At 42.8% G+C, this 24,069-nt stretch overlaps 1 protein-coding gene across 2 annotated transcripts in view; it reads right to left on the bottom strand.

Moving 5' to 3' along the window:
- large1 (LARGE xylosyl- and glucuronyltransferase 1) overlaps positions 1-24,069 on the bottom strand; it is a 174,541-nt gene that overhangs the window by 2,485 nt on the left and 147,987 nt on the right. For both annotated transcript variants that reach the window (XR_004655415.1, XM_034863182.1), the window contains exons 11-14: positions 12,266-12,429; positions 8,561-8,839; positions 8,221-8,367; positions 4,527-4,722 (exon numbers count right to left, since the gene is read on the bottom strand). Coding sequence is in view for 1 of the 2 variants with exons in the window: in XM_034863182.1 (XP_034719073.1) it covers positions 4,527-4,722; positions 8,221-8,367; positions 8,561-8,839; positions 12,266-12,429 (786 nt within the window). In the remaining variant the exon portion in view is untranslated. The remainder of the gene's footprint in view (positions 1-4,526; positions 4,723-8,220; positions 8,368-8,560; positions 8,840-12,265; positions 12,430-24,069) is intronic.

Genomic DNA, 24,069 nt, shown 5'->3' with positions numbered 1-24,069 from the left:
ACCTTCAGGGAACGTTCCCACAACCAAAAACGAACGTTCCCAGAACGTTCTGGGAACCAAAAATTGTTAGCTGGGAAATCAAAGGTAAACTTCAGAACCTAATTGGAATTAAAACTACCACTGCAATGACATAACAGAGGAGGAAAATTAGATGCAATTAGACTACTACTAAATATTAGGTTTCTGTCTTCTAAAGCAGTACTAGTAAATGTCATGGGCTATTTTCCATTCAGCTTAAACACTCCCAAGAAACTCCAGGACACAGTTGATTCATTTCCATGAAGTTTACTGGGAATTTTGTGAAACTGTAATACAATACAAGGAGAAGTCTATATTATAAATCAAACCCACATGCACAGTATTAGCATAAATAGCACCGCTTAGCTTGCATGGCGCTGTAGCCTATATGACAAATATAACACAGTTATAGCTAGCAAAAACAACTAACAGCAAGAAACATAAGCTAACTTTGCCTAGCAAAAAACGAATTAGCTTCTTAGCTGCCTCAATATGGTTACAAACTAACAATGAGCAATAACCTAATGTTACACAATGAGAAATACTCACAGACGTTGCCTTAGCAAAGGGAGAGAAAGAAAAGCGATCCGCTTAGGAACAGACAACTAGTTGAGCTCACACATTCCTGTAACTGATTTCCACATGGCATTTTTACTTCCTATATCCCAACATGCACTGGTACTGTGTTGCTATGGTTATGAAAAATAAACAAACCACTCTAAACTGCCCTTAACAAAATAGTAGACACTATTTTAGCGGCATGACAGTAAACGTGATATCAGATAATCAAATCTATTCTGTCTTAATGAGACATGGCTGTCCCATGAAGAATATGTTAGTCTAAATGAATCCACTTCTCCCAGTCATATTAATATTTATTATGACTCATTTGAAAAACTTGTTCTTAATCTTCAACATCCAACATAGAACATAATTATATTTGTTGTTGTTCACCAAGCTCCAGGTCTGTATTCTAAATTTTTATCTGAATTCTCTGAGTTTTTACAAACAAAGTACTTATTGTAGGTGATTTTAATATCCATTTGGACATTGACAACAATGTCCCAGGTATTGCTTTCAACTCACATTCTCAACTCAATTTCAACTTCAATTTTGAAGGTGCGCAAGGCACTGTTCTAACCACACCCTTGACGTTGTGCTGATATATGGCATCACAATTCAAGATTTAATAGTGTTTTCACAGAATCCTTTATTATCAGACCATTCTTTAAGACTTTCGAATTCTTACTACCCAACTATGCGAAAATAGATATATGCTTCTACACTAGAAGCTTATCTGATAGTGCTATAGCTAAATTAAAGGAAGATATTCCAACAGCATTTACTTCAATTCCGTTCCTTAATATAACAGAGGACCTTTATGTGTACTTTAGTCCCTCCCAAATTGATAAATTTGTTAATGGTGTCACGACCTGGTTACAGATGACTTTAGACTCTATTGCTCCTCTCAAAAAGAGGATAATAAAGCCAAGGAAACTAGCACATTAAAAATTTGCTAATTAAAATAAATCTTGCAAAAACTTAAAAGTAAATAGCATTCCACCAAACTGGAAGAATGTTGTTTAGATTGGCAAGAGAGTCTGAAAATGTATAGGAAGGCCCTCAGAATTGCCATATCAGACTATTACTCATCACTAATAGAGGAATGTAAGGACAACCCAAGGTTTCTTTTCAGCACTGTAGCCAGGCTGACAGATAGTCACAGCTCCACAGAGCCATCCATTCCTATAGCTCTGAGTAGTGACGACTTTATGAGCTTCTTTAATGACATAATTATAACAATTAGAGATACAATTCATCAACTTTAGCCCTCAATTTCTAATGGTCCACTTTTATATGCAGAAGCACTAGAAAAAAGGACAAGACCTAACATATACTTAGACTGTTCCTGTCCTTCAGACTTTCAACAATTAATGTCAAAGGTCTCTTCAGCTAAGCTTCCTACTTGTCTCTTCGACCCCATTCCAATCAGGCTGCTAAAAGAAGCGTTACCCGGGGTTAACGCTTCAGTACTAGAAATGATCAATATAATTCTATTAACAGGTTGTGTACCGCGGTCATTTAAAGTAGCTGTGATAAAACCTCTCCTGAAAAAACTCTCCCTCGACCCTGAGGTCCTAACAAACTATAGACCAACAGCATTTAACTCAATGCCATGACTTAATACAACAGAGGACTCTTATGTCTCTCCCAAATTGATAATTTTACTATGGCCTGGCTACAGACTACTGTTGCTCCTCTGAAAAAGAAGACGATGAAGCAAAGGAAACTAGCACCTTGGTAGAGCTCCCAAACTTGAAAAGTAAATGACATTCCACCAATCTGGAAGAATCTCGTTTAGATTGGCAAGACAATATGAAAGCGTATAGGAATGCCCTCACAAATGCCAGATCAGACTATTACTCATCACTAATAGAAGAAATTGAGATATTAACAACGCAAGGTTTCTTTTCAGCACTGTAGCCAGGCTGACAGATGTGACAGGCTGTCACAGCTCCATTGAGAACAACAAGACTTGACATATATTAAGACTGCTTTTAACCTATAGACCTTCAACAATTTTTGTTAAAGGTCTCTTCAGCTATGCCATCTACCTCTTTTTTGGTTAACACTTCATTACTAGATATGATCAATATGTCTTTATTAACAGGTGCTGCAGTCATTTAAAGTAGCTGTGATAAAACCCATCCTCAAGGTATTTGCCAACTATAGACGGGTCTAAGCAAAGTCTGCAGACAGGGCACCACTTGTCTTCTCTGCTTTTCTCCATAGTCATCAGATTCATTTACCAACAATTATAGAACTGGTTCAGGTTTGCCTTGCACCAGTTCTGTTATTTTTTAGACTTCCTTTGACACAATGAGCTCCTCTCTCTTTCCACCTGTGTGCATCCATATCCCAAAAATGCTTGATACTAACTTCCAGAGTACTATTCCACGAGTCCTTATGATTTAATCATAAGCAGTTTTCCTTGGATTTGGGTGATGCCTAAACCATGGTCCTTCTCCGCACCTTGCTATGGCCTGCTACACCCTGCTATGCTGTCAAGTTCCACAATTATTGCCACTGTTCATCACACCGCCAACCAGCACTGTCAGACACCCCCTACCAAGAGCCTTGGTCTGTCTGAGGTTTCTCCCAAAAAGGAAGTATTCCTGTACAGTGTATTGAGGTAAGTCGTTATGATTTGATATTACATAAAAAATTGAACTGAATTACTGTTGATAACTCAGTAATTACAATACAGTTATTTATCAAATAATTATTGCTGGTTCTTTCACTATCTGTATAACGTGAAGAGAGAGTAAAAAATTAAACGACTTTTGAGGGGTAGAAGTACTTGATTGTAAATTGTGCCCAGGCGACAAACAACTCTCCACCACCGCGAACACAACATCCAATCTCAGCTAGTTGCTAAAGTGCCCTGGAGCCTGAGTGACGCTGATAAAAAGAGCACGTTGCCAACACCAGTGAAGCAGCCAAGGCTTGATTTTTAACAGCAAGTAACAAAGCAAAGATAAATAGCTTGTGGCAACATACATAGTGAAGGAAATATTGCCTGTTTGGACAGTGGAATCGCTGTCTATCCGAAACTAATGGACAAAATACAGATAAGGAAGAGCGGACAACCGCCACTTCTTGCTGACAAATGTGCTAATGTTCACAACTTTGTTGTCAGCTTTGTGATATTAAAGAGCATATAAGAGAGATCTTGTGTATTTCCTCATTATATTAAAGGTTTGTGTTGATTTGGGCATTCATGAGGTTTAACTTTATATTGTTATTTGGCAAGTAAGTTAACAGGCATCTCAAGTGATGTTACAGAGTAATCCAAAATGAATACAACTAGCAGTGTAACTAGTTACTTTCCGCAGTGAGTAATGTAGTAAAGTAAGACTTTTTTAAAAGTAACTAGTAATGTGTAATCTATTAATTTTTAAATATCAATTGCATTTTTTTGAAACTACCAACACTGGTTGATATAAATTGCTGATAAACTGAGCTAAACTATTTTGCTGCTTAAGAAACATGAAACATGAGAACAAAGTTTGTGGATGGACATAAAAACAAAACAAGTTAGCTGAAAGATGCTTAAAAAGCTTTGGAGAGCTGAGGGGAACCTCGCCTCTTGCCCATTGTCAGCCGGGATCACCTCCGGACCTCCCCAACCCTCTAAGGATAAGCGGTTACAGATAGGCCTGATGGATGCATGCACTTTACTTCATTAAGGTTCAAATCCTGATATCTGGACAGGCGGTTGATTCATTGATTAGGACAGATATTGAGTTCTTCATCCAAATCTGACATGAGGCCATATAGATGCATAGTGCTTTTTCTACAGTGGCATTTGCTATGCAACTGTATAGTTTTTATCACAATTTAGTTGGTATTTAAAGACACCCTATTTCAACTGCAGACACCCGAAAGTGATGGATGGACAATAAGCATACTAAGATCAACAGATTGGGTGGTGGAGAGTAAGTTACCTGTGCATCCAGCTCCATGATGTGAGCCACCTTGTTCCAGCCAAAGCCCACAAACCTGCGGTCATACTCAGGACTGTCCCTCCTTACCATGACGTAGGGCTCGAAGTCAGGTTCCCACTGCACCTGGTAGGGTGTAGTTGCTGTCCGCCATTTGGCAAAGTTAGTTGGTGCATGGCCTTTAGTCCACACATGGTACCTGGAAGGAGAGATCTTCATTTATAGTTGGACGCAGAGGCAATTTCTTTAAGACTTGCAAGGGAAGCTCGGCTTCCGCTAAAATGTCAAAAAATGTATGGGCACGTATGTACTATTGTGTTAAAATTGTATTAACTAAAAGGTGTAAGAGGTCTTTCGTAACACTGCATGTCTTTGACAGCAATTTTGTATGATAAAAAGTTCCCCAAAGCTATTTGAGCTTAGTCCCATCGCGGATTTTGAGGGTCTAGTCGGAAGACAAACTACTGCAACCTATTTCTTGGTATTTGCTTGGCAAAAATGCTAGCCAACTTTCATACATACACCACATTCCTTGTTTCAGTTTAACCTAATTCCCACATTTCCTCCACCACATTTAATATTGTTTTGTAAGATTGTTTGTTCATTCATTCATTCATTCATTCATTCATTCATTCATTCATTCATTAATACAGTAGGCTAGGCAAACGTTATAGGGGTGAACAAGCTAGCTAGGAAACTGCACACAATGGCGGACGATGCTAATATTGTTGACATGATTTTGGCGAAGCCATTTGAAAGTCTATCTTATGAGGAGAAACTTAGAATTAATACAGCAGGGCAGATCAACATCTAAGATGGATTTAGTGCAAAAAGACAGGTCAGGGTAACCGGTCTGCTAAGCTCTTCTGGTACAACAACATTAGCTGGCTAACTGGAAGTGTTGTGACAAAGAAAATGTAATGCTGGCCATGCCTCTTGATGAAAACATCTCTCAGATATTATTATTATAATTATTATGATACACTTATTATTATTAATATTATTATTATTATTATTATTATTATTATTACTATTATTATTATTATTATAAATCTGCCTGTGTCCCTGTCAATGCTTCTTGTTTGTGTGTTTGTCTGTGTCTGTCTCTGTGTGTCTCGTTTGTGGGCTGCAGATATCGTTCTTGCTGTTTTCGTTGTGTCTCCCTCCTCCTCCCATATTTCCTTTCTTTGTTTTGGAGTGAAACATTTGATTGCAAGAAAGCATTGTGGAAAAGGTGCACTGTGCCTTCTTCTGTTTGTGTAGTGTACTTTTACTGACTGCAAATTCTAGGCGGTCAAAGCAAAATGGGTGTGACCGCAGGAAGCGTGACCGCCTGTAAGGTCTAAACACAGGAGAAAATTGAACACCTCTCTTCTCCAAACATACACAAAAGTCCTACCAGCATGTTGTCACTGTTATTGTGATAATAATGGCAATAAAACACAACTACTATAGCTGCTTTTAAACAAGATAGATAGTTAGAGTAAAGCAATAGCGACTAGAACATAGACAGATTTTTAGTTTAACATAAATAACAAAAAGAGGTGAAGTTGCAACCCCTAACCCTGTAAACCTCCTCTAATACCCTTACCCCCCTCTCCCTCCCACCTTCACCCACCAAATGCTGCTGCTGATGTTGTGACATCTCACGGAGCTCTGTAGTCAACATTTTTGTACGATATTGTATGAACCCGTTCATGAGAATGCGTTGATCCCAGATACAGATATCTCAAAAACTGGACAGATAAAATTAAAACTATCTACATGGCTAGAGGTAATTGAGGAAATGTGTGTGTCTCATGGCAAAGTGGTTTCAGGTGCGGGGCCAGACAAAGAATGGTTCATAAACCGCTGAGGTAATCAAACAACTCCACAGTGGCAACGCCCCAGGGATTGATGAGATCCGTCCAAAAATGCTGAAAGCTCTGTGTGTGGGGGTGCTGTCTTGGATTGCACGCCTCTTCAACATTGCTTGGAAGTTTGGGACAGTACCTAAGGAGTGGCAGACCAAAGTGGTGGTTCCCCTCTTCAAAAAGGGGGACAAGAGGGTGTGTGCCAATTACAGGGGTATCACACTTCTCAGACTCCCTGATAAAATCTACTCCGACTATTCTGTCTTAGTTGTGTAACAACGGCTCAGATCTTCACTCTCCCAAGGATCCTGCAGGGAGCCTGGGAGTTTACCCAACCTACATGTGTTTGGTGGATCTTGAAAAGGCGTATGACCGGTTCCCTCGGGAGATACTGTAGGAGGTGCTGCGGAAGTATGGGTTGAGGAGGTCCCTTCTCTGAGCCATCCAATCTCTGTATGACCAAAGCAAGAGCTGTGTCCGGGTTCTCGGCGGTAAGTCAAGCTTGTTTTACGTGAGGGTTTGACTCCTCCAGGGCTGCGTTTTGTCACCAATCCGGTTTGTAATATTTATGAGCAGTTTATCGAGGCAAAGTCAGGGTGGGGAGGGGTTGCAATTCGGTGGGCTGCGGATCTCGTCGCTGCTCTTTGCAGATCATGTGGTCCTGTTGGCATCATTGGCCTGAGACCTTCAGCACCCACTGGATCAGTTTGCATCCCTGTGTGTAGCAGCTGGGATGAGGATCAGCACCTCTAAATCTGAGGCCATGGTTTTCAGTGGGAAACCAATGGAGTGTCTACTCCATGTAGGTGTTGAGTCCTTACCCCAAGTGAAGGAGTTAAAATACCTTCGGGGTCTTGTTTGCGAATCAAGGAAAAGTGGAACGGGAGATTGGTCGGCAAATCAACGCAGCGGGTGATGTCATCCGTGAGGAGCTTGGAGTAGAGCCGCTGCTCCTTTGCGTCGAAAGGAGCCAGTTGAGATGGTTTGGGCATCTGGTAAGGATGCACCCTGGACGCCTAGGGTCCCTAGGGAGGTGTTCCAGGCACGTCCAGCTGGGAAGAAGCTTTGGGGAAGACCAATGACTAGGTGGAGGGACATCCAGCTGGGAGGAGGCCTTGGGGAAGACCCAGGAGTAGGTGTGGCTCAGAAAAGGGAAGTTTGGGATCCCCTGCTGGAGTTACTCCCCCCATGACCCAACACCGGATGAGCGGGCCCAGATGTATATATGGATGGATGGAAATAGTTTTCTAACTCATTTCTTTCAGCTTCTAGAGGTGTGATATCTCTATATTTGCAGACATGTTGTGCTTACTCTGGATTCTCATGTACTGTAGATGTATTTGGATATAATGTTCAATGTTATTTGTGTACTGTATATTTCATTTACTGTGCTAGATTCTCGTGTTGAGACTTGTTGTCTTAGGAAAATACATGGATCAATATCACTCAAGTTACTCACAAAATAGCCACGTTTCATGTATATATGAAATAGTTGAAATTATTCATGCATTTGTAACTTTTCATATTTAAGTTTACAACAGCATTCCAACAATTTAATTAAAATAAATCATAATATTACAGTCTATTGTTTTGGCTGCTTATTATCTTTTTGTCAATTCTATTCAAGTTTTGTGTACAATTGCAAGTGGTTGTCTCGCAGTTTGCTCCTTAGGATTAAGTAAAGATCTGAGTTAATGTATTAAAAAAAATATGAAACAATATTGCTGATTTACATAACTTCTACCACAGAAAAAGAAATGAAAAGAGCTGATGTAGTGTTTTTTTGAATGAAAACCTGAAGACTCTTGAACATTCTTGGCATCAGAAACTAAGACATGGTTCACCTGAAGGTGAAGAGTGTGCCCATGTCCAGCTGGGAGAGCAGCTCGGCCTTGGACTTTGGGTACGAAAGACGATATCGCAGCGTCTCAAAGGCTGGAACCACCAAAGCTTTCTTGGCATTGGCCATGTCCAGCTGCACCACTGACTTCCTAAAAAACAAACACAGATACGATTGGATTACATACAGGATATCACTACAGCGTGCAAGCGTGATTTCTCATATAAAAGGAAATTAATTAAAACTCATGTCTCTCTTAAATCTAAAGATACAAAAAAAAAGTGTACAACAGTCAGTGACTGACAACTTAGCTTGTTTCCATCTGATTATTTTTCTCCTCTTACCTGAGGTACTCATACAGGCCGTACATTGGCAGGAAGTCGATGTCTGACAGGAACATGTAAGGTGTGTTGACCTGCCGCATGGCCACATTACGCAGCAGGTTGACTGGGTAGAACTGTCCCTCTTTGTAGACGATGTGGTAACCGACGTTCCCGCGGCTCATCAACACCTCGGAGCCCTGAGCATAGCGCAAAAACTGCTGGGCCTCAGCGTCGGACAGATACAGGGCCAGGCTGACTGGACCTTCCCAGTGTTTACATATAGCCTCCAACATCTGGAGCCTGCAGAGGGCAAGACAAAGGGATGGGCGACATCACAAAAATATTAACACACAATACATTTGAACAATTACCCCAAAGTTGTTTATTTGTGTGGGGTAGTAAAAATAAGTACTTTTTCAAATAATAACTAACATACCAGGGCGCACAACACAAAGTTAGCCAGCATGTCGCCTGGAATATCCAGAGGCGGGCATCCAGCTCTTGTGCTTGTATAAGAGGACCTTACTGCACTAGTATTTCCAAAAATTCTTCAACATGTGCCAAAATAGTATCTGCTGATAAACCATGTTGACCAATGTCTTCCATTATATTTGCACTCCCACCTACTTTCACAGCCTTTTTATTTGCCCACAGCTCTGTTCTGAATGTAAGATGGCCACCCCCCCGATTTGCATATAAGAACTGGAAATAAATAGAGAGGGAAATCAATAAATGAGGCATTAGGAAAAAAAGTCCACAGAAAAAATGCGAATTTATTATATAAAAGTCTATTGAAATAAATAAACGTGGACTTATAAAATAAAAGTAACATGAATTAAGTAAAAACTTTTAATATAGTTATTTAAAGGGATATTTCACCATTGGAAAGATGAATATATCTTTAAATTGGGTCGCTTATGTAGTAGAAATGTGAATTTGTGTTCAAAATTGGTGCCTTCTAGGCCGAGAAAAGCAAAAACTATTGTTTTTGGCTCATGTGGATGAAATACACCAAATCCCAGAACGCACTTTCTTAGCAGTTCTAAGAGTCCTATCCCAAGCCATTTACTGACATATACAGACAGTGAGGCATTCAACTCAACTACAGTGTGTTTTATTGTAATTTAAACCATATACACAAAAGAACGTTGCACTGTGGCTCAATTTAAAATATATAAAAACAACATTATATAAAAACGACTTACAAAACAAGCTACATTAAGTGCCAACTATGGTAGCATTTGCGCTTGGAGTGATGAAAACACAGAGTATAAACAGCCTTGAATTAGTGTAGAATGTAGAATGGTCGGCATTTAACAGTTACAAACTCCACCAGCAGTTAGCAGTAGTTGGATAAAAACACCCCATTTCTGCACCAGGCCGTGTCTGTGTTGACACAGCCTACCTCCACTAGTCTTACCCGCCAGAACAGCCTCTGCTCGGGAGGCTAGCGGGCCTGGTAGCTAGATAGCGGAGTCCGGTACACTGTTGTTCAGCCATGTTTCCAAAAAAGACAAAAACAGCAGTCTCTGAACTCACATTGGGAGTTTTGTTAAAGTTGGATGTAGTCTAGTTTGTTGTCTAATGATTGGACACTTGCAAGTAGGATGGATGGGACAGGTGGCCATTGAGCGTGAGCTTTCCACCTAGCTGGAACTGGATACCGATGTCAAAGTTCCCTTACCTGGCTTAGCGGCTTCAGCGACACCACTGGCTGAGGTGCTGGTCTACGTAGCAGACAACGCTCACATAGTTTGTTGAGTATTCCGTCTTTAATAAAGTTACCAGCATATTTTCCAATCTGTACCTATATACCGCCTTCGGCGTGAGCATCCAGAGGGGTTTTGCTGTCTCCGTTGGCCGCCTGAGAATCCTCGATGCCTTGTTTGAAGTCACAGGGGTTTTGCCAGAGGAGTTTCCCAAGAGGAGTTTCACTTTCGCAGCCGGCCACCAGAGGGGTTCTGTCCTCCCTGTTGGCCTTCAGTTTATCTTTGCGTTCCTGTCCACCCTCCAGAAAGTCTTCAATGTCCTGCGTTGTCGGCCACAAGAAGGGTTTCACCTTCGCTGCTGTCCGCAACCTTGGAATCCCAGAGTCCCGCCGTCCCCAGTTCCCGGGTACCCACTGTACCCAGTTCCCAACTGCCCACTGTCCCCTCCAGGGTGCCCACTGTTTCCAGTTCCCGAGTGCCCACTGTCCTCGGTTCCCAAGAGCTTGTTGTCCCCGGTTCCCAAGCATCCAATGTTCCCAGTTCACGAGTGCCCTCTTGCCCCGGTTCCCGAGTGCACACTGTTCCCGCTTTGCAGTTCCCGTTCCCTAATCTCCATTGTTCCCAGTTCCCGAGTGCCCTCTTTCCCCGGTTCCCGAGTGCCATCTTTCCCCTGTTCCTGAGTGCCCTCTTTCAGCAGTTCCTGAGTGCACTCGTTCCCCAGTTCCCAAGTGCCCAAGTGCCCACTGTCCCCAGTTCCTTAGTCCCACCATCCTCAGTTCCCTAGAAACGTTTGGGTCCACCATTCCCCACATATCATAACAACTCTTACTGTTGAAGATCTAAAGAGGTGGAGAAAGAAATAATGATTTCTGTCAAAAGCAAAAGTTTCTACTTTTGTAGTTTTGTGTTTGGAAAAGGGAAACCATAATCTAAAAAAAGTCATTTTATAAAAAAAGTAGGACAAATTGCAACAGAAGCAAACTCTACTGATTTTGTAGCCTCAATATGTCCTGACTAAGGGGAAACAAGCCCTTAAGAATCCCATAAAGGGAAAGTTTTGAAAAAGACCCAAATATAGCCTATTCATACGCCTATTCATTATACTTCTCACGTGAATAGGTAAACATTTTAACCTTTAGATATCACCATGGAAATGACTGAGTTGACTGATTTGCAGATTTTTAACAGCTCACCCGGAGACTGAAGGCAGAGGACATTCAGAAACCGTATGGACAGTTTTTTGTTTCCAAGTTTGTATACATGTGGAGAAAAAACAGATACAAAAAACACCCCAAATCCCAGAAAAAGTGTTTTTTTTCATAATATGGGCACTTTACGAAAAAAGGAGCGGAAAGACAATGTACAATGTATTTAGTTGACCCTTCTGTATTATTGTTTGAGTAGTTAGTAACCTTACTCTCTCCCAATTAGGGGTTGGAAAATGTAAGAGCCAAAGCTAACTAAAAGTCATTTTGAGTTTTTTGTATTTACTAAATACTAGTTACTAGTTTAAGTTTCTATATTATTATAGTTATTTGATGTTGACGTACACTGTATTCAACTATGAGCATTGTTACAGATCTGATTTACTCTAGTTCTATTTGTGCCTTTTGTTTGCTAGAGAAAAAGAGTTGTTGTGTGTCAGCAGTAGCGGCTAGGCAAAATGTATGACTGTAAAAGTAATGTAAAGTTGGTGAAGAATAAGTAATATAACAAAAGTTGGAACAGCAGGTTATACATTTTCAATGTGGATTTCTGTCTGAGAAAAGCTCAGGGAAATTTGTAATAAATGCACAAAACGCAACGCGGTGATGTCTGTTCTGTAGGTATATACGTGACTGTAAACTAACTGTGGCCACTGCTGACAGAAGTTGATACAATACAATATGTATACATTTTGCCACTACAAAGGGTCTCTTATAAGTTTACTATTTATGCACAGTGAAATGTTAACACATTTTAAACAAACTACCTTTTAAGCAGATAGAGTTTTGTTATTGTGGGTGTAGAACAGTACCTGTCCATAGAGAGCTGGGCTACTAGAGTGACGTCAGTATTGTCAGAGCTGGGCTCATACTCATAGTGGAGGAAGTAGAGGTGCGTTCTGTGGACGGTGAATCGTTCTCGACGAAACTCGTAGCAAGGATCATCTTCATCCAGCTCTGAAAGAGTCTTCTGAAGCTGCAGGCAGAGAAGAGAGGGACAAAATGAGTAGGAAACAACACACACAAACACACCACTTGCATTGTCTCGTTTGTGGTGCAGGAATTTAAATCCCCCCTAAAATCCCTTTTTTTTTTATTAAAGAGAACATTTCCCACATGTTCAGTACTTAACCTGTTTAGTTAGTCACCTCTGCATTGTTTTATTGTATTTCAAACAACTACATGTAGAGCAAAAATCTTTTCACATTTACCAAACTGTGCCAGGGTAAATGGACCGCATTTATAATGCTTCATCCAAAGCACTTTGCAATAATTTGCTTCCCATTCATTTACATACAGACACACAGATGGCACAGTGATGCTGTGCAAGGCCATCCGGAAAAATCCGTGTTTTGCTTATGGACACTTTAACATGTTGTCAGGAGGGGCAAGTAATCAAACAACTGAAGCCGAGATTAATGGACCAAAGCCTACCCTGGTGGGGTAATTAACATGCAGTGATGAGAAAACATGCACATACAAGACATTAAAGTTGCTATGTTTAATTTGGAAATGTTTCTGAAACAGTTTCATTTTTCATCTAATAACCATAAATGACCTTTAACAGCAAACGAGACTTACAGTGAAAAGAATGCTATTTTAATGTATTTTTTATTAATGTCTTGGCCAGGCTCAGAGTTTTACCGTAAAGTCACAAAAATGATTTTTTGGCACGTAGGTCCAGCTTTCAGCAAATGGAGAAAATTACTGGATTTTAAATTATTCAAAATTTCCCCGTAATTGCCTTCAGCATGTAATATGTCTATTTCATCTAAAAATATCACTTTACAATGCCCAATGTGGTTGTACGCCAATAGCCTAGAAAAAATATCGTCCCCCTTTCATTTAGTTTGAATGCTTTATTCCTTTTAGTCCGTGATTGTGTTGGCCCTTTATTTTCTTTTCCCTTGTCCCATAGAAGGGCCCACAAAATGGAAAGTTGAACATCTACAATCTTCCAATGAATATCATGCCAATATAAAACAAAAAGGACGTTGCAGTTAGAGTAAACTGCTGTTTCCAAGGTCAAGAAAGAACTTAAAAGCTCATCTATTGTGGCATTTGATGAAAAGCGAAAAGTTTCTCATCCTTTAAAGATTGTAAAGTTCAAGGCATAAGCTAAAAAAAAAGAATGTTTGTTTTCATGGTTAAAAAATGAACAACACTGACTGTTGGTGAGTAACCATGGCAACTAGAGCATAGACTCCAGAGTTACATGCTTTTTTAACCCATCCATCCACCCACTCTTCCCTTTTCAGGGTGTATAACAATGTCAAACTACTTCAGCCTTAGCTCCTGTTATTTCCACTAGAGGTACTTGTCAGTGAAATTCAAACTTGCATCTTACTTAGGCATTTAAATAAACTACTACTGATACTGTTGTTTTGCACTGGAAAACGTCTGAATCTTTGGGGGGGTTGTGCTAGAGCAGCTTGGGTTACACTTTGGGGGCTTTTCTGTGTCCCAGTCTGCCGCTGTGTTCCATAGTTTTAGGCCTTTAAACCTACATCAGTAGACAATGTAGGTTTTGTACTGCATTTAGAATTTACTGCATTTCACTCACAATTTTAATGTGAATGAAATGCAGTCTTCCAATTATTTATCCATAATTACTTCTTATCCTTTGTCTTTTGTCAAACACAAACAGGGATGCAGGATTTGCTGAAAACAACCCTAAAGCTTTCTGCACAGTGTTTGCATTTACTGTATACGTGATGTGTTACTAAAGCAACACATCACAAGTTTGAATGGATGTCAGCATTCTGTCCTTAAGTCTATGTAACTTGTTCAATAATGTGATGATGAGCTTAACACTGCCATTTTGAAGCTCAACAAACACAATCATTTTGCTCTGGGGAACAGCAGAGAGAAGTGGCTGAAAGGCTGTCAGCAGAGGACTTGGTGTAGCATTGCTCTGCTTTGAAAGCGTTATTAGAAAGCGGCAGTGAGTGACTGGACTGCAGTGGCACTGTGGCCCTGGAGGAGCCCGGTCTTCAATGTGCTGTTACAGCCAATCCCTCAGTGACTTCATTAGTCTAATGATCACTTTAATGGGATTTAAATCTCTGCTCAAGCTCTGAAAAAGTGAGTGAGCAAACTACTTCCTGAGTTAAGGACATATTGGAATTGAATGTTGGCAAAAAGGGATCTTGCATACAATGATGGGAAATTATAATGTTATTAATTGACTGAACTAACAGAGCTAACACTCAAATAATTTTATTGCCCCATAGTGGCTTGTCCTGTTAAAACCCAACTCCCCTAGAGCAGGTTAAAAGCTACTTCAGAAGAAAACATTATACTACTACCTGACAGAGAAATGCAATTGGTTATGCAGCCGATTCAGATTTCACTCAATAGAAAAAATAGAAAAATGTGTAATGTTTTATATATATACAGTATATAGTGAGGAAAATAAGTATTTGAACACCCTGCTATTTTGCAAGTACTCCCACTTAGAAATCATGGAGGGGTCTGAAACTTTGATCGTAGGTGCATGTCCACTGTGAGAAACATACTAAAAAAAAAAAAATCCAGAAATCACAATTTATAATTTTCTAACCATTTATTTGTATGATACAGCTGCAAATAAGTATTTGAACACCTGTCTATCAGCTACAATTCTGACCCTCAAAGACCTGTTGGTCTCCCTTCAAAATGTCCACCTCCACTCCATTTATTATCCTAAATTAGATGTACCTGTTTGAGGTTGTTAACAGCATATAGACACCTGTCCACCCCATACAATCAGTAAGAATCCAACTACTAACATGGCCAAGACCAAAGAGCTGTCCAAAGACACAAGAGAAAAAATTGTACATCTCCACAAGGCTGGAAAGGGCTACGGGGAAATTACCAAGCAGCTTGGTGAAAAAAGGTCCACTGTTGGAGCAATCATTAGAAAATGGAAGAAGCTAAACATGACTGTCAATCTCCCTCGGACTGGGGCTCCTGCAAGATCTCACCTCGTGGGGTATCAATGATCCTAAGAAAGGTGAGAAATCAGCCCAGAACAACACAGGAGGAGCTGGTCAATCACCTGAAAAGAGCTGGGACCACCGTTTCCAAGGTTACTGTTGGTAATACACTAAGACGTCATGGTATGAAATCATGCATGGCACGGAAGGTTCCACCGCTTAAACCAGGACATGTCAAGGCCCGTCTTAAGTTTGCCAATGACCATTTGGATCAGAGGAGTCATGGGAGAAAGTCATGTGTTCAGATGAGACCAAAATAGAACTTTTTGTTTATAATTCCACTAACCGTGTTTGGAGGAAGAGGAATGATGAGTACCATCCCAAGATCACCATCCCTACTGTGTAGCATGGGGGTGGCAGCATCATGCTTTGGGGGTGTTTTTCTGCACATGGGACAGGGCCACTGCACTGTCTTAAGGAGAGGATGACGGGGGCCATGTATTGCGAGATTTTGGCTAAAGACCTCCTTCCCTCAGTTAGAGGTTCCATCCTTACTGTACACAGCTTGGATGGTTCCTCGCTTCCCCCTCCTGAGGTGGCGAACGGTTTTCCAGAAGCACCTTGGTGCCGAATGAAAGTCCTTCTCCATGTCGGAGGCTGCAGCCCTTCGGGCCCGTCGGTACCCTACAACTGCCTCCGGAGTCCTCCGGGATAACATATCCCAGAAAGACTCCTTCTTCAGTCGGACGGCTTCCCTGACCACCGGTGTCCACCAGGGTGTTCGTGGGTTACCGCCCCTTGAGGCACCTAAGACCCTAAGACCACAGCTCGCCGCCGCAGCTTTAGCAATGGAAACTTTGAACATTGTCCACTCAGGTTCAATGCCCCCAGCCTCCACAGGGATGCCCGAAAAGCTCCGCCGGAGGTGCGAGTTGAAAGTCCGTCGGACAGAGGCCTCCTCCAGACGTTCCCAATTTACCCGCACTACCCGTTTGGGCTTACCAGGTCTGTCCAGAGTCCTACCCCATCCCCTGACCCAACTCACCACCAGATGGTGATCAGTTGACAGCTCTGCCCCTCTCTTTACCCGAGTGTCCAAAACATACGGCCTCAAATCGAGTTCATTGACCTTTGGCTAGGGTGCTCTGGTACCACGTACACTTATGAGCATCCCTATGTTCGAACATGGTGTTTGTTATGGACTATCCATGACTAGCACAGAAGTCCAACAACAGACAACCACTCTGGTTCAGATCAGGGAGGCCGTTCCTCCCAATCACGCCTCTCCAAGTATCTCCATCATTGCCGACGTGTGCGTTGAAGTCCCCCAGCAGAACTATGGAGTCCCCTACTGGAGCCCCATACAGGACTCCATTCAAGGTCTCCAAGAAGGCCGAATACTCCGAACTCTTGTTTGGTGCATACGCACAAAAACAACAGTCAGAGTTTTCCCCCCCATCACCCGCAGGCGTAGGGAGGCGACCCTCTCGTCCACTGGGGTAAACTCCAACGCAGCGGCGCTCAGCCGGGGGCTTGTGAGTATCCCCACACCCGCCCGGCGCCTCACACCATGGGCAACTCCGGAGTAGGACAGAGTCCAACCCCTATCCAGGAGTACGGTTCCAGAACCGAGACTGTGCGTAGAGGTAAGCCCCGCCAGATCTAACTGGTAGCGCTCCACCTCCCGCACAAGTTCCGGCTCCTTCCCACACAGAGAGGGGACATTCCACGTCCCCAGAGCCGGCCTCTGCCGCCAGGGTCTGGTCTGTCGAAGCCCCTCACCTTCGCTGCCACCCATATGCCAGCGCACCCGACCCCTTTGGATGGGCTGGAGGGAGAAGTGCCACGTTGCTTCTTCGGGCTGTGCCCTACAGGGCTCCGTGGCAAACCCGGCCACCAGGCGCTCGCTCACGAGCCCACCGTCTGGTCCTGGCTCCAGACTAGAGAATCTTTGGACGGAGCTCAAACTCTGTGTTTCTCAGCGACAGCCCAGAAACCCGACTGATCTAGAGAAGATCTGTGTGGAGGAGTGGGCCAAAATCCCTTCTGCGAGGGATGTTCGCATGGAGCAATTTGACAGTCTGTCCTGCTAACTCCAGGTTTGTGCCAGTGATCCATAATCTACACGTCCATGGTGTAGGTACGCCGGTTTCCGCCATTTTGGATTGTTGTTGACGCACTTTCACCTGCAACCACCAGCAAACTGGAGAACAGTTTCAAATTGTGCATATCAAGTTATGTCCACAATTAGGAGGGTGAGTAACATTAATTAACCAGATAGCCTAGTGTTATCTTTTAGAGTCTAACCTGTGTCTTAAGCTGTGTTGTGCGGCAGCCTGTTGCAGCAGCTCCTGATTGTATGCGTGCTTTGTGTGTTTTTAGTCACTTTATTCTTATTTTATAAGTATTCTTTAAGTGTCGTAAATCTGTGTAAACGATGGGGCCTGTAAATTTCGGAACTGTTCTTTTAGTTTATTCTTACTTTGGTCGTGTTTTGTAACTTATTACACACAAGGCAGCGTGACTATTGTCCCACGCAATCAGCTGATAGCGCTGTGTGGACCTGTGCTGCTGCCGGGGGCCAAACCTGAAATCCCAAAGGAGCTACGAAGGAGACGCCGGGGTTGCAGAGGAGGAATAAAACGGAAGGAAAATAGAAGAAAACACAGGCCTACCGTCCCAGCGATCATTATGGGGAATGTACGGTCTCTGGCGAATAAGACGGACGAACTAGCAGCGCTCATCAGAACCCAGAGGGAGTTCCGCGAGTGCAGTATACTTTGTTTTACCGAAACATGGCTGCACTCGCACATCCCGGACTATGGTGTGGCGGTACCCGGCTTTTTGACCGTTCAGGCGTACAGGAACGTTATAGAAAGCGGTAAGAAGAATGGAGGGGGGGTTCAACTGTATGTGAGTGAAAGGTGGTGCAACCCGGGACATGTGAATGTGAAGGAACGTTTCTGTAGCCCGGACATTGAACTGCTGGCTGTGGGGTTTCGTCCGTACTATCTACCGAGGGTGTTTACGTCCGCCATGATGATAGTTGTCTACATTCCACCGTCTGCTGATGCGGAGGCAGCTGCTGACGTCATTCACACCATGGTCTCACGACTCCAGATGCAGCAGCCCAACAACCTTCATTCCCATCTCTGGGGATTTTAACCATGCTTCTCAGGATAAATCCCTCCCAGACTTTAAACAATGTATTTACTGCCCCACAAGAGAAAATTAAACTCTGGACCCCCTTTATGCAAATGCTAAGGATGCACACAGTGCCACTGTCCTCCCCTCCCTTGGCAAATCAGATCACAATCTTGTCTTGCTGTCTCCTATGTATGTTCCTTATGTCCTGCGGCCGCATGTCCACAAAAGGACTGTGAGGAGGTGGACTCAGGAGGCGGAGGAGGCACTGCAGGACTGCTTGGAGTCTACAGACTGGAGCGTGCTCTGTGAGCCACATGGGGAGGACATCAATAACATGGCTGACTGTGTCACAGAATACACTAAGTTCTGTGAGAACAACACCATGCCCTCCCGGACTGTAGACTGTTTTCCCAACCACAAGCCGTGGATCACCAGGGATCTGAAAGTCCTTCTGAAGGAGAAGAAGACAGCTTTCAGGTCATGGGACAGACAGGAACTTAGGGAAGTACAGCACCAACTGCGGGATAAACTGAGGGAGTGTAAAAACACCTACAGGAGGAAGCTGGAGGCTAGTCTCCAGCAGAACAACATGGGGTAGCAGGGAGAGAGCAAACGAGCTAAACTGTTACTTCAATAGATTTAGCTCACAGCCATCCCCTGCCTCTTCCACCACACCAGCAACCCCCTTCACCCCCTCATTGCCTCCTCCCCCCCACCCTCTTTTGTTCCGACAGCTCCCTCCTCACTCCCCTGTAGTCGGCCCTCCTGAAGTCAGCCCAATCCCCCCACCACCACTGCAGCACATTTCCCCTCCCCCCACTGACACTTCAAGCACCCCCCCTGCTTTACATTCACACTTGGCCAGGTGAAGAGACAGCTGGAGAGGTTACACCAGCGCAAGGCTGCTGGCCCGGACGGCATCAGCCCCAGGGTCCCGAAGACCTGCGGCAGTCAGCTGTCTGGTGTTCTCCAGTACCTCTTCAACCTGAGCCTAAGCCTGCAGAGGGTGCCGCTGCTCTGGAAGACGTTCTGCATTGTCTCTGTCCCTAAGAAGTCGACTCCATCTGGCCTTAAGGACTACCGCCCAGTGGCTCTCACATCCCATGTGATGAAGGTGCTGGAGAGGCTGGTCGTGGCCTACCTGAGGCCGCAGCTGAGTTCTTCTCTGGACCCTCTAGAGTTTGCCTTCCAGCCTCATCTGGGAGTGGACGACACTGTCATCTATCTTCTACAGCGAGCTCATTTGCACCTGGATGGCGGTGGCGGCACTGTGAGAATCTGCTGAACGTGGATAAGACCAGAGAGATGGTGATCGACTTCAGAAGGAAGGGAACGGCTTCGCAGCCCATTTGCATCCTGGGAAGTGACGTGGACATGGTGGAGGATTACAGATACCTGGGTGTCAACATCGACAGCAGGCTGAACTGGAAGGTCAACAGCACTGCTGTTTACAAGAAGGGGATGAGAAGACTCAATTTCCTGAGAAAGCTGAGATGCTTTAATGTGTGCAGCAGGATGTTGGAGATGTTCTACCAGTCGGTTGTGGCCAGCGCTTTGTTCTCCTCCGCCATCTGCTGGGGCAGCAGCATCGGAGCCAGCGACACAAACAGACTGAACAAACTGATCAGGAAGGCTGGCTCTGTGATCGGCTGCAAACTGGACACGTTTGAAGTTGTTGTGGAGAGGAGGTCACTGAACTAACTGTTATCTATCATGGATAACCCCGACCACCCTCTCCACCTCGGAGGTGGAGAGGCTCCAACAGCTTTGATTTCGCATTGACCGCTACAGAAAATCATACATACCAAAGGCAATAACACTTTTTAACATGTCATTACTGGGTGCTAGATAAGACTTTTAGACACCACATTACTGCACTAAGGGCAACCTGCACAATTGGTTTATTTACATGTAGCATACATTTTAGCATATTATTTAAGCAGTTGCACATTTTTGTTTTCCCATCCTGTACATATTCAAATATTTGTTCTTTTATTTTTGTTGTGGGTTGAGGTTTTTTTTTGGTGTTATTTTCCCGTTTGGCCTTCCCTGTGTTGTCGTCCCGGTTTTCTCCCTAGTCCGGTGTCATAGATTCTGTCTTATGTTTCCCTGTGTGTGTTTATGCTTCTGCTTTATTGTGGTAGTCGGCTTCCTGTCTTGTCTTGTTTAGTCTAGCTTACTTTGTCTGTCTGATTGTCCTGCCCCGCCCTAATGTGACCTACCTGACGTCTCACCTGTTCCACATTACCTCTTGTATTTAACCCCAGTGTTTCCTTTGTCTCTTGTCGGATCATTCTGGTGGTTCACCCGTCTTACGTCACCTTGTTGCAGTGTTCCTGATTTCGTTCCTGTTCCCTGATCCTGGTTATTGTTTGTTTTTGAATCTTTTTGGGTGTTTTCCTTTTCCTCCTTGGATTTTGGATATTCGTTCCATCGAGGCTTACGTTGTGTTTTGGACAATAAAACTATTTGTGTTCCTACTCCTGCCTGCCTCCTCCTCACTGCATTTGGGTCCAATCCTCATACCCCCCGTAACATAATGATCCGACCTGCTATGGACCCAGCGGCCTTCGAGGAGTTGGACAGGCTGGAGTATGCCGTTGGCCGGTTCGTCGTCGAGCTGGGGAAAACCACGGACGTGGGGCGGCGACTTATCATCTGTTCCCTGATAAGGAACGCAGTGACAAGCAAGCCCGGGCTGTTATTGTTGTTATGTTTGCTCTTTGTCTCTCGCTCTGTCGCTCTCTCTCTTTCTACAAATGCGTCTCTGCCTCTCCCTTGTTCTACCTTTTTCTCTTCCTCTGTCTGTCTTACTCTCTGTGCCTTTCCCTCTATGTGATTTCGTTCCTGTTCCCTGATCCTGGTTATTGTTTGTTTTGAATCTTTTTGGGTGTTTTCCTTTTCCTCCTTGGATTTTGGATATTCGTTCCATCGAGGCTTACGTTGTGTTTTGGACAATTAAACTATTTGTGTTCCTACTCCTGCCTGCCTCCTCCTCACTGCATTTGGGTCCAATCCTCATACCCCCCGTAACAATTTTATTCATATTATTATTTCATGTAGATTGTTTTTATGAATATTTTTCCTAGTAGTTCATTTATATTTATATTCTGTGCTATGTGACTGATTTTGCTGCTGTAACACTGGAATTTCCCATTTTTCTTGGGATCAATAAAAATCTATCTATCTATGTATCTATCTATCTATCTATCACACCTAATGTCTGTAAACTTTTTTGTTTTTCTTCATAGAGTTTAACTAGATTAAAAAACAGATGACGGCGCTAAGCGTTAATTACTATAACATATATATATATATAAATAGCAAAGCTGTATACAGCTTCTCTGCTGCAGCCCCACTGGCAGAAAGAATTGTGCTGTGATCACAAACAATGCTTCCCATTGAAATGCATTAGGTTCAAAAACGTGCTAACCATCACAAAAAAACGAGCTAAACGTTTCCATGTACATGAATCAATAGATTAAATTACGTGAGCATTTCACAAACTGCCGTGAGACTGGGGTCCTATGTTACAGGTCCATAAGGACATGTAATTAGCATTTTGTAACTGTTTTGTGTTTTTTTCTTCACTTTTTTCATTGTTTTGTTGTTGTCTTGTATTTTCACTTATGGTGACTCGGTGCATGTGTTGTACTCATAATTCTACTGTACAAGGGACCTGCTTCTGGAGCACATACTATAAGCCCCCTCAATCTTAACAAAAAAAATGGCTTCTATACTTATTAATTCTTGAAGTTGGAGGGACAACTCAGTCAGACGGATCTCATGGAATGTAAAATCAATGAATCAATCAAACATTTTGGGATATTTATTCATCTATAAAACTTGAAGACAGATATTTAAAGAAACCAGGTTACATTAGGCTACACAAAACTTGGATCAACCGGGTGTTTCATTCTAACTTTAATACAAAGGCGAGAGGTGTTGCAATACTGGTGAATAAAAAACTCAATTCATACCATCTAATACTATTTCTGAACCAAATGGCAGGTATGCATTTGCTCCAGGCACTTTATTTCAAAACAGTGCTCCTAGTGAACATTTATGCAACTAACTGGGACGATGTTGATTTCATGAACAGGATCTTTAATTATTAAATACACATCATCTTATTTTTGGCGGAGATCTCAAGTGTGTTGTAGACCCAGTTTTGGACCTGCACCAAGACACTCACTGCTCTCCAAGTGGTCTTAAAGAAACTTTATGGAAGAAAACGGATGTGTGGACCCATGGAGGTGTAGGAACTCTGTGTTTAAATCATTCTCTTTCTTTTCACATGTGCATCACTCTTTCTCCAGAGTACAATGTCCAATCACTATTTGGTGTTTGTAAACTTGGATAATGCACCACTAAAGATGGATATTTCCTTTACTTTGAACAGAAAGGACAGCCCTCTCTGGAAATTTGACACCTTTTACAAGAGTTTCTGTGACAAAATCTGAAATTCTATCAATCCCTTCATACTTACTAACAAACAATAATGGTTAAAAGACCTTACAGATTCCTCTAATTGACACTGTTGCTATGCTACAGACATTCTCCTGAGCTGTATAAAAGGAAACTAGATTTAAAGTCAGAATTCAATTTATTCTCCACAAAAGGAAGCAGAAAGCTTACTGAGCATGGGGTCAAGAATAGTCGGCTACTAACAATATTGTCTCCAAGCCTCAAGACGTTAATAAGGTCTTTTTACTTGTATCTCTACAAATCTGAGCCTCTATCCAACAAAAGGTGTATGGAAAATGTTTTATATGGCTTGGAATTCCCATCTATTGCCCCGTAGTTGGCTAATGATTTAGACAGGCCACTAGACGTTAACAAGATCACGTGGCTATCAAATCCATGCAAAGTGGCAAGGTGCCAGGTCCAGATGGTTATGGGGCAGCGCTTAATGTTCAGATTTGTTTATTATTAGGATAATAGTAAAGTTTTGGGGTAAGCTTGCGCCACTTCTCGTGGAAATGTTTAATGAGTCCTTGAAGAATGGTTTGTTGCCGCACACACTCACCCAAGCAACATTTCGCTTTTACTTAAAAAAGACAAAGACTCCTTGGACTGTGTGTCATTTTGCCCGATCTTATTAATCAATACCAAAGCCAAAATTATTGCTAAAGTGATTGCCGGACATCTTGAAGACATCCTGCTGCTGATTATTTCTGAAGACCAAACTGGCTTCATTAGAAGGAGCCACTGTCACTATTAGAAGAGTCATAGGCTGAATCCCAATCCTTCCCCTTACCCCTTCGCCTAGCTTTTGCGCGTTCACGCGGGACCTAGTTCTGTCCCAATACCTATTACAGCCTAGGGGAAGGGGATTGACCAAGGGCTGTATGGCCCTTGGAACCTAGTGTGGACGCGACCTCACTTGAAAACAAACAGGCATCAATGGCTGCCCATTGACCAGAGAGACACATAAATGTAAGTACTTTCAGCTTTAAATAATTGATTAAAATGTTATGACAGTCTTGTTTTGTGGTCTATGCAGTCCTGTGCATGTATACTTGCAACCATGTTCCTAACTGAAACTTTTT

This window comes from Etheostoma cragini, chromosome 23 (assembly GCF_013103735.1).
Source record: "Etheostoma cragini isolate CJK2018 chromosome 23, CSU_Ecrag_1.0, whole genome shotgun sequence".
Taxonomy (NCBI): domain Eukaryota; kingdom Metazoa; phylum Chordata; class Actinopteri; order Perciformes; family Percidae; genus Etheostoma; species Etheostoma cragini.
Note: the sequence above shows the minus strand (reverse complement) of the source record. Positions and strands in the feature narration are given on the sequence as shown.